This window comes from Saccostrea cucullata, unplaced genomic scaffold (assembly GCF_032062105.1).
Source record: "Saccostrea cucullata isolate Sc308-1 unplaced genomic scaffold, CSIRO_AGI_Scuc_v1 ctg16695, whole genome shotgun sequence".
Lineage (NCBI taxonomy): Eukaryota > Metazoa > Mollusca > Bivalvia > Ostreida > Ostreidae > Saccostrea > Saccostrea cuccullata.
The window spans coordinates 1-11,113 of record NW_026934056.1 but is presented as its reverse complement, the minus strand read 5'-3'; the positions used below and the strand labels follow the sequence as shown (position 1 = coordinate 11,113).

The 11,113-nt window shown below is 34.5% G+C and overlaps 2 protein-coding genes across 2 annotated transcripts; one reads left to right on the top strand and one right to left on the bottom strand.

Annotated features, from left to right (window-relative positions):
* Nucleotides 1-705: 705 nt before the first annotated feature.
* On the top strand, nucleotides 706-3,484 carry LOC134239864 (MYCBP-associated protein-like). The gene has a single exon (XM_062721995.1). It carries the CDS (start codon nucleotides 802-804, stop codon nucleotides 3,304-3,306), a length of 2,505 nt encoding a protein of 834 aa, XP_062577979.1. The 5' UTR covers nucleotides 706-801; the 3' UTR covers nucleotides 3,307-3,484.
* A 2,338-nt stretch (nucleotides 3,485-5,822) lies between these two features.
* On the bottom strand, nucleotides 5,823-10,888 carry LOC134239863 (C-type mannose receptor 2-like; the record flags this gene model as incomplete). The annotated part of the gene is made up of 9 exons (XM_062721994.1): nucleotides 5,823-5,977; nucleotides 6,717-6,818; nucleotides 8,035-8,160; nucleotides 8,350-8,423; nucleotides 8,754-8,889; nucleotides 9,087-9,190; nucleotides 9,301-9,380; nucleotides 9,957-10,180; nucleotides 10,816-10,888. Coding segments are annotated over 9 exons (1,074 nt in total), but the record flags the coding sequence as incomplete, so codon positions are not given.
* Between the last annotated feature and the right edge of the window lie 225 nt (nucleotides 10,889-11,113).

Genomic DNA, 11,113 nt, shown 5'->3' with positions numbered 1-11,113 from the left:
AAAGATGAACTTACTTGGTGTGAGTGGAGTAGGAGCACCAGCTGTAGTTGTTGGTATTATGGCTGACAAAAATATCAAAGAAAGAAAAATTAACATTCAAAAACTATAGTAAAATAAAATCCCTCTCAAAATTGATCCGTTATCCAGGTCCAATCAAGGGTGTACGTACACCCTTGATTGGACCTGGATAACGAATTTATTTCCTTTGTACCCATAAAAATGCTTTGTAAACATCAGAGTGTGTCTCAATCTGTCGATTAGATTAACTACCTACTACAATGCATCGTGACGTCATGTTATTTGGCTTTTATCATAGAGAATGTATGCAATGTGACGTCACGTTTTATTTACACCCGGCGCAAGTCGGGTGCACGGATATTTGCACCCGACTTTGTAACCAATCAAAGCTCGTATTACAAGCTACATAGGAAATAAAATGGCAGAGTCCATGTATTGCTATGGGAAACCCAAAATATGTATCGGATCAAAAAGTAAAATAGGAGGTGTACAATATGGTATTATGTAATAAAGATTCTCTGAAAGTCTCATCAGATTTAATTCAATGGTAATACATGTAGGAGTTGCGGATAAAAGAGATTTGAACCCCAGAGCGTAACGGACGGGTATCACGATTATACTATATACCCCCTCACTTTTCAACCAGGGGGTATTAAAATTATAAATTTGGATGACGTCATAATTCAATGTCGTCACAAATGTGATTACGCCAAAGGGATTATGACGTCACAATAGCGAAAATTGGATTTCGGGTATTGTTTACCGTGCTTTGGCAAAGTCGGTATGGTGGAAGCAAAGAAAGGTGGAAAAAAGTCGGCGTTGAAAACACCAAGATTTAAAGCCTTGGTTCAGAAAGCTTCCGGTGTTCCTTCGGGTGATATTGAAACAGTCAGTAACGTCATCGGTAAGTGGAAACTGAAAGCTCAAAAGAGCAACCAAGATTTACTTGCGCCTGTACAACAACAGAACAAGAACGAACCAATTATGAAAAATCTACATCTTCTTGAGATTCATAAGGAGGAATTGCAAAAACTTAGGAAAAACGTTTATAAGCCTCCTCGTCCGAAAGTCCTCAAAGATGTTCTGGTTCGTCGAGTTAGAGAAAATAACAAAAAATGCGTCACGTATGCGGTTTTAAAACCTGCTAGTGAAGATTCGAAGGTTCCACTTAAGAATGTTACTAACTACGCCGGACCAAGATTTGATTCAGAAAGGAAATTCATATCACATAGCATCCTTGGTAGTCTGACGGATTTCAAAATTGAGGCTCAAAAAAGGGGAGAATTTAAAGAACTCTTTCTAACTACAAGTTCGGAAAACACTACAACAGCGATGAAACGTATTGAAAAGCCGTGTTCTTCTTTGAAATTGTGGAAAGACAGGGTAAGAGTATGGAATTCATTGCACGGATTCTTGGAGAAGAGAGTGGAGAGGCCCTCTGAGGACTTGTTGATGAGGACACCGAACGATTATCCAGAGATTGTGAACCAGCGCAGAATCATCAACTTAGCCATGGAAGCAACCACAAGCGGTTATGGACAAAAAAGAAAAGCTGCAAATTTTTTCAAGCTTAGTGAAACAATTTGTGATGGAGAGTTTCCCGTCTTTTCTACCCTCGATAAATCTGTTACAGAGGATTACACCCCGGTGGAGATCAGAGGCACTCCACACATCATTGACAAAGAAAAGGGATCTGATGCCTCCGTCATCAGACACAGGTATCCCGCCTACCATACACCGTATTTACAGGAGCAAGAACTCAACTTAAAAGAGTATATTGACAAACTCGTTCCTTACCTATCATTGGTAAATCTAAAAGACTTGCAAGTTGTCGGAGAAGCTTCTAGTAAGTCGCTTAGTGGAGAAAATATTGCACCTGTCGTGTCTCAGGAAACAGTTTCTTTTCAATCCACTGTCGCTGATTCCCCACATATCTCTCAAATTTCTGATGAGATGATTGGACCAGCCATATTGATTGAAAACCAGACCTTGAGGTGGACGGGTCATGGTCTATCTAAACAGGGTGAGCCTGGTATTCAAGCTTCAGTTCTGTTTGACGGATATCAAAATGAAATCCTACACCAAAATTTACGGATAGAAAATGTTGGCAGTACTCGTCTCTTGTATAAATGGAAGAGAGCTCCTGCCAGAATCTCATATGACATACCAAGACAGAAGACTCAGCGCTTCTTTTTCCTGTCCGAGGAGGGGGTATTGCGTCCTGGAGAAGTTCTGTTGCTTCCAGTTTTGTGTAAATCCAGTGTAGGAGGAATCTACTATGAAACCTGGAAAATAGAGACCGATCCCATCTTAGATCAAGGATCTGACATTGTCATTAAGTTTAAGGCTGTCATTCATAACCGAGAAACACATATAAATAATTTTGCTAAAATCGAAGAAAGTTTGTTGCACAACAAGGCAACAACTATTGTGTCTGAAATTGTTGATAAGCTTGTGAAAAGTATTCGTACTCCAGAACCCAAGCATTCATACATTGAATATGTTTCTCCTGAAGAGAAGTTTATTACTGAAAATCCAGGGATTTTGTATCACAGCTCAACATTACGCTGCTTAGAAAACTACCATGCTTTCCTTATAGAGAACGTTCCTATTATTCCAGTACAGTACAGAGATTTCTCATTGCAGAATCTCAGAAGAGCCATTATATTAGTAACAGACATTGAGGAGGGAGAACTAGAGGACTCAACCCCCTTAATTGCCGAGATAGACGAGGATTGGGATTACACCAAGAGGAGGCTGTTATGGCGATACCTGAGACAGGTGAACAGTCTCTGTTGTAGTTGGCCGGAACCCATGGCAAATTTAGACACTGTCAAGCATATAGGTTGCTGCAGTATCTTTGCGTCAGCTTTTGATCGTTTCAGTGATCGTTCGGCACAACTGGCCACCTTTTTAAACCTTCCTATCCGCACTGACGAGGAAGAACCCACTGAGAAACTTGTCAGTAAGAAAAATAATAACAAAGGTGGGAAACGGAAAAGCTCTCAGGTTGTTTCCAGGATAAAGAGAGGAAAAGAGACAATGTCACCAAGAGGAAAAACTCCTGTGCCGACTCCTTCCACTGTACGTGGAAACCAGAAATCCTGTACACCGGTACCGGTACCAGACGAATCAACCGATGACGTCATGGAAAGTTTCTGTCCTGTGGCCAAAGGTTGTGTAGAAATAGAAAAGTATGATGGCTATAAAGACAAACTTTATCAGCTTATGTATGCCGAACTGAGTTCAGCACTTGATAAAATGATGATTTTGTGCGAAGAAAAGTGAAAGAAAAAGATTAGAGATGAAAATTAATTTGTAGTAACATGTCTAGAAACTTGAAGTTTTCTCAGATTAAGCTAAACATTTATTGAAATACATTTATCTCTTACAGAAAGGTATAAAATTTTATTTAATGTTCAGTGAAGTTTTTTACAAAAGATTAATTAAATAATGTGGAACTATTTCTCTTTCTGTTGTACATTTTTTGAGTGAATCAAATGGATTGGAAACAAGTTCCTACAACTTAAAAATGGTTCCTCTTCTTGAAATAATAAAATTTAAATTTAATGCGACACAAATGAAATTCTGATCAATTAATCCCTAAATCGATATTATAGCAATTTAGAATCTACGGGTTTCATCAATCAATCATTAGCTGATCAGTGCACAGCATATAGACACTTTTTTCAGGAGGTGCATTAAAGTTCCATTAAACAATTCCAGAACGTAATAAAATATTTTAGAAGATAGTCCATGTAAAAAGGTGTGTTCTTTAAATAAACATTCAAACCAAAAGGGGTTACCATGGTAATTGTCCAAGTAACTGAGTTCTCGTAGGCATTTTTAAAAAAAAATTAATCAAGGAAATTAATTATTTTGCAAAAGCGAAATTCGTAAGTAATTTATCATTCAGAAAAAAATCGAAACCTATTGAATTTGCTGTAAATGTTTAACATGCATGCGTACATGTAAATGGGAACATCAACAATATATATTGAATGGAGCCTCTGGTCCAAGTGGAAGGATTGGTACCCCGACTTTCAAAATCGACGCTATGAGTCCGCTTATATGTGTTTTGTATAGTTTGATTACTAAAATCATGAGGGGGTGCTGTTAGTGTTAGGGTCCAACTTATTACACTATAAAAGCATGCAGATATAGTCAAATAAAAATACAGAATGTGAAGTTCTCCACCAAAATATGTCGGCAAAAGTTTACTTCTAAAATCTGGTGTGTGGAAAATTCATGTGTGTCTTTATAATATTTATTGTAAATATTTAATTAAGATATATTTTTTGTACATTGTAATGACACAGAAATATTACCAATGTTTTCCAAAAAGAACAAAAATAAGCATGTAAACATTAAAACATTTCAATGTTTATTAACAATAATAGACATTTAATCCTGATAAAATCAGGATGACATACACAGTAAAATCAGTTTTAGTATAAAATCCGGGAGAACCTCCTCTATCCGTAATCCATCATACAGTATTCACATAACAAAGTCACTTAAGTGTACAGTGTGTACAGTGAATTTACAATTTATACATTTGTCTATCTTATGAATTAATTTTCAGTTCTTTTAGAAATGAGAGAAAAAGTGAGCAAGCTCACATACCCCACGCTCCCCCAAAACTCAAAGTGCTGAAAATCCCGGAAAAAATGAAAGAATCGGAATTTCCCGGTAATCTGCACATCTACAAATTGTGTCCTAAATATCCGCAAAGTTTGATGAAATTCTGTGCAGCGGTTTATGAGGAGTAAAATGCGCTGACAAACTGTTCACCACTATATTCAAGATATCCCCAAAAATCTAAGTTGTAAAGTGCCGAAATTCCCAGAAAAATAAAGGAATCGGAATTTCCTGGTAAAATGCACATCTATACACTGTGTCCTAAATATCTCCAAAGTCTGACGAAATTCTGTGCAGCGGTTTATGAGGGGTCGCGCTGAAAAAATGTTCATTTGTATATTCAAGGTATGGCCAAAAATCTAGTTTGAAAAGTGCCAAACTTCCCAGAAAAATAAAGGAATAGGAATTTCCTGGTAAAATGCACATCTACTCACTGTGTCCTAAATATCTCCAAAGTTTGACGAAAATCTGTGCAGCGGTTTATGAGGAATTGCGCTGACAAAATGTTCTTCTCTATATTCAAGGTATGGCGAAAAATCTAATTTGAAAAGTGCCAAAATTCCCAGAAAAATAAAGGAATCGGAATTTCCTGGTAATATGCACATCTACACATTGTGTCCCAAATATCTGCAAAGTTTGACGAAAATATGTGCAGCGGTTTATGAGGAGTTGCGCTCAAAAAATGTTCATCTCTATATTTAAGGTATGGCCAAAAATCTAAGTTGAAAAGTGTGAAAATTCTAAGAAAAATTAAAGGAATCGGAATTTCCTGGTAATATGCACATCTACACATTGTGTCCTAAATATCTGCAAAGTTTGACGAAATTCTGTGCAGTGGTTTATGAGGAGTTGCGCTGACAAACTATTCATCTCTATATAAAAGGTATGACCAAAACCTAAGTTTTTAGTGCGGAAATTCCCGGAAAAAATAAAGTAATAGGAATTTCTGACAAACTGTTCATCTCTATATTCAAGGTATGGCCAAATGCCTAAGTTAAAAAGTGTGGAAATTCCTGGAAAAAATAACGGAATCAGGAATTTCCTGGTAATATGCACATCTACACATTGTGTCCTAAATACCTGCAAAGTTTGACGAAATTCTGTGCAGCGGTTTATGAGGAGTTGCGCTGACAAAAAAAGAGGACTGAACTAACTGGCAAAGATCAGACCTTTATCCTCCCGCAACTAGTTGCGTGGGGTATAATAACAGTCAGATCTATACTGTAACCAGCCACTGTTACAATGGGTCTGGGCTGTAAACACATAAAATAACAGTCAGACCTATACTGTAACCAGCCACTGTTACAATGGGTCTGGGCTGTAAACACATAAAATAAAATCAGATCTGTATGGTAAACACCCACAGTAATAGTGAGTCTTGGCTGTAAATATGATTAATTCAATTTAACAAGAGATGTTTTTAAAACACTTACGCCCCCCTCCCCCAAATGATTGGAATTTTTCCAAGTCCAAGGCACATAACTCTGTCCAAAATGGCTCGAACATACCCAAAACAAAACTTGACCTAAACATTCTCATGATAAATCTGTATACCGATTTTAATTTCAATATGTGCAACTTCTGCGAAAAAAATGAACAGAAACTGCAAATTACTAGAATTTTTCTAAGTTCAAGGGGCATAACTCTGTCCAAAATGGCCCGATCATACCCAAAACAGAACTTGACCTAGATATTTTTTGATAAATCTGTATATAAAATTTCATTCCAATATGTGAAACCACTGCGAAGAAAATGAATGGAAACTGATGGTGGACCAACAGACCGACCGACCGACTGACAGCAGTTAAGGAATATGCCTTCCATTCTTCAAAGGAGGGCATAACAAATGTATGTACGATAACAAGCCATCACTACATAAAGACAGGACTTCAAAAAGTAAAACAAACATAAAAGTTTACTTTTTAAGTCTACTTATAAACTTTAAATGCTGCACCATCTTATCAAAAAAGCTTATTTTGAGCAATTGACTCAGGAAAGCTAAAGTATAGGTTTAAAAACAATATTCCTATAAAATCTTCCCAGTAATGTAAGCTTACCTGGTTTGGTTATGTTTGTGATTCTTGTTATCATTTTAGCTTTACATATAAATGGCAGGGATATGAAACAGTATCCATTGGACCAGGAAGACGAGGAGGAGCCTGGAAATTTATAAATAGTAAATCTATATTCCTTGTTTCCTACTAGTGTTATTTGTTTTAAATCTTTGAGAATATGAATTCCAGAGGTTTATTCCCCGAATGGCTACTGGAATAAAATAACAAGTAATTATCACACTCAATTAAGGGGCCCTCTACGGGGTACAGGTAGAATTACCTGTATGAATAATCTACCAGCTACCAGAATTAAAACAAAATAAAATGGGAGTTTATTTCTTTTCTTTTCTTTTTTTTAAATTTGAGCACTATATAAATATTTTGTATACATATTTTTTTTAAATAAATAATTTTACAAGCACATAACATATTAAAAACTATAAATAATCTTGAAGTTCTATTGATTAGCAGCACTGATTTTCACATTATATACAAGATAACACTGTTTCACTCTCATATCACACATATTTACAATTTATTTAGTCCATCTCCATATATTTCTTCGCACCTAAAGAATTGCTATGCAAGGTGAAGAAGTTCATAAACTCCATGTGTATTTTATGATTATTTAATAGAATGTTTTGATAATAAAAAATAATAAATAAATAAATTGAGGAAAACTTGATAGAAACACTTTATTTATCATACATGAATATCTATATTATTTTACGAATAAAAAACATTTCTGTCAATTTATCTAAAAGAGTTTGAAAATGTAGCACAAAAAGGGGATAATATAATTTGTAAGTTCATCGATCGTAATAGATTTTAATGTACAACATATACTGTATTTTTGCACTATGTAATGATAATTAAAAAATGATAGATAGATAAAAAAAAATTAAACAAAACTTTATAGAAACACTTTATCTAATTCACATACACATATATCTATATTATTTTAAGGAAAAAAAAAACACTTGTGTTAATTCATCTAAAAGAGTTTGAAAATGTAGCACAAAAAGGGGATAATAATTTGTAAGTTCTCATTCAATACTATTACCGTAATAGCTTGGGGAAAAAATTAAAATAAAGGTACAATAAAAAATTCATTTTTCTGAAATTTTAATTTTACTTTAATAAAATTGAATGAATAAATCGGATTTAGAAAATATTGCTTATCCAGGTAAGCACAGGTAAGTCTACCTGTACTCCTTAGAGGGCCCCTTAATTGAGTGTGATAATTACTTGTTGTTTTATTCCAGTAGCCATTCGGGGAACCATAGCTTTGGTTCCTGATATATACATAACAGTGATTTACCTGCCTGAACCTTGCCACAGTCGCCCTGATTAGGACTGGGTTTAGGGAAGCCCGAGCTCCAGTTACTATAGTTACCAGACACCAGGTTACCATTCACCCACTTCAGCACATCAGCCTGGGATTCATCTACAAGACAACATAGAGCAGTACCAGTGTAAGTACAGAACCATCGTACATTTTATATGACAGCTGAGGACTTTTACTGAAAGAATTTTAGCTTTTCCTCAACATACATGTACTTATTTGACACTGCAAAAAAAAAACTTTCAGTAAATACACTGTAGCTTGTATTTTCAGACACAATGATCAACATACCAGAAAAACCAATCCAAGCTGTGGTAACTCTCTGGTTGTTCATTAACTGTTTAACAAAGCTATCCTCTGCTGAACTGAGAATTTAAAAAAATCTTCATATAACCTTAACATTTCATGTTGTTATATAAGCTTTATTTTCCTAATTAACATAAAACATAAACAAGTACTGTAAATTGACTTTTTCTGTGTTGGGTTAATTAAAGCTGTGTAAACAGCCATAAATGTTCGAAATGCAAAAATTTGTTACATTGTATTGAAAATGCATTTAAGACAAACAGTGGGAACCTAAGAAAATCTACCTTTTTTCTACCATCAGACTGAACACATCTTGTGATTCTGCAGAATTATGTAACATGTTCCTATCAGAATAAAGTATGACCACACAGATCTGTCCTGTGACTTACTTTCCTATGATCAGAAGTGATGTGTTTTGGTTCTCACAGTACTGTTTAGCCATGAACCAGGTGGATTGTAAGCCAGGTATATCATTCAGCTGGTAACAGTTGTCCAAGTAACTCTGCCAGCCCACTGGACAAGTTCCTTCAGAAAACAAGATAAAGCAAAGCAACTTTACATATTTTTTTCAAAAAGATATTTCAGTCAAAAAAATTTTAAGATCGCTAAAAGTTTCAAACATAAATATGTAATTGTAAAATAAAAAATAAAAGGATTCAAATTTGCTCAATTTGAAAAGACATGCAATGCAATATTGATATGTAAATAATATGAATGTATACCTGCTTTTTTCTCACATAAGAATTTGTTTTCATCACTACAGAGTGTAGCTTGCCAGTAGAAGTTAGACATGGGATTGGAATAAACACAAGTGGAACCTCTATTTCTGTAATGTAAATGTTACAATTAATATATATTAATTGTTTTTGTCCAAAAATATGATAGTAAAAAGATTCAGTCAACATAACTTTATTATGAAACATGTCCGATACTTACACAATAATTCTTCCATAGGAATAAAATGCTTGATATCGTAATGTTTTGTTGTTTGTACCCACAAAATGTCCAGGCCAGGTCTGTAGTAAACAAAGAAATGAGGCAATAATTACCATATACAGTCAAACCTTGCTATCTCAAATTAAATGGAACTGAGGGATGTAGCACAGGAAATGAGATATTGAAGTTAAAAGTAATTGTGGTTTTAGCTCACTTTCATTGATCCGTGGTACTCCAGATATAAACTTTCAAGGTACCAAGGTATTCCAGAGATAAACTTTCAAGATACCATGGTTATCAATATTTAGGATACCAGGGTATTCCAGATATTGATATTTGAGATACCAGGATTGAACTGTATTATTTTTACTTCATTTAACATCAGGTTCAATAAATTTTCAGACTTAAGGTAAAATTAGACATTATTTTAGTGGTTCTTTGAATTTATTTTTTTTCCAAAATTTTTTTTAAAGTTACATGTAAAATATAACATTAAATATTACAAAGAGAATACCAAAATAACTGCCCCCTTTTTCGCAATTTTCTAAGTGCCCGGGGCGGTTAATAGGGATTATACGGTATTATTTTTACTTCATTTAAAAATCAAGTCCAATTAAGTAGTTACCAATATAACCCAAAGAAACACCAAAACTTACAGTATCTGAAATCCCTAACCAAGCTTTATCCTCAGGAGTGCGACAGGGAATGAGATCACTAAGGGATTGTATCATCCTGCGAGATGTTGGGATATATAGGTCACCGTTGTTCTGCTGACAAACAGCTCGCGCGTCAAACCAGTTACTCTTCTCTTCAAACAATTTATAACAGAATCCATTGATAAACTCCCAGTTGTCACTGGAGTCACACAGCTCAAAGGAATCTTCAACAAAAACAACAACCATATAAGAAAGGATGAGACAAATTTAACATTATACAACTATAGACAAAGGAATCAACCACCACAAGAACAATTAGACAATCATCATACAATACAACAACACAACAGCAATTAAACAATAATTATCATACAATATGACAACACAACAACAATTAGACAATTATCATACAATATGACAACACAACAACAATTAGACAATTATCATACAATATGACAACACAACAATTAATAGACAATTATCATAAAATACAACAACACAATAGTTAGACAATTATCATACAATATGACAACACAACAACAATTAGAAAATTATCATACAATATGACAACCCAACAACAATTAGACAATTATCATACAATATAACAACACGACAATTAGACAATTATCATACAATACGACAACACAACAACAGTTAGACAATTATCATACAATACAACAACACAACAACATACACGTCATGAAAACAATTAGTCAGGGATTTTACAAATATAATAACATACAGTCAAATTATGCTTTCTAAAACTTCGCAGGATTGAGAAATAAGAAGAGATATCCAATGGTTTAAGATTTTGAGGTTGTATTAAATGAAGAAAAAGTAATTAGGACTTCCGACTAACTTGACAAATTCATGGCATTGAGGTATTGAGCTTTGAAATACTGAAGTTCAACTGGACCAACAGTAAAACAAACCTACAAAATCACAAAACTTCAGTATCTTGAACACCAATACCTCAAATACCATGGATATGTCAAAGTGATTTGAAATTAAGTCCCAAATAATAATACATTCTTCATGAATTTTACCCTGGGTATCTTAAATCCTTGTAATACATCTCAAATTTTTTTTCTCAGTCCCTTTGAGTTTAAGATAACCAGGTTTGACTTTAAAAAGGAAACTACAAGTAAAAAAACACA

Coding starts and splice junctions, on each gene's coding strand:
- LOC134239864 (XM_062721995.1), top strand. CDS start 802: ATGGTGGAAGCAAAGAAAGGTGGAAAAAAGTCGGCGTTGAAAACACCA.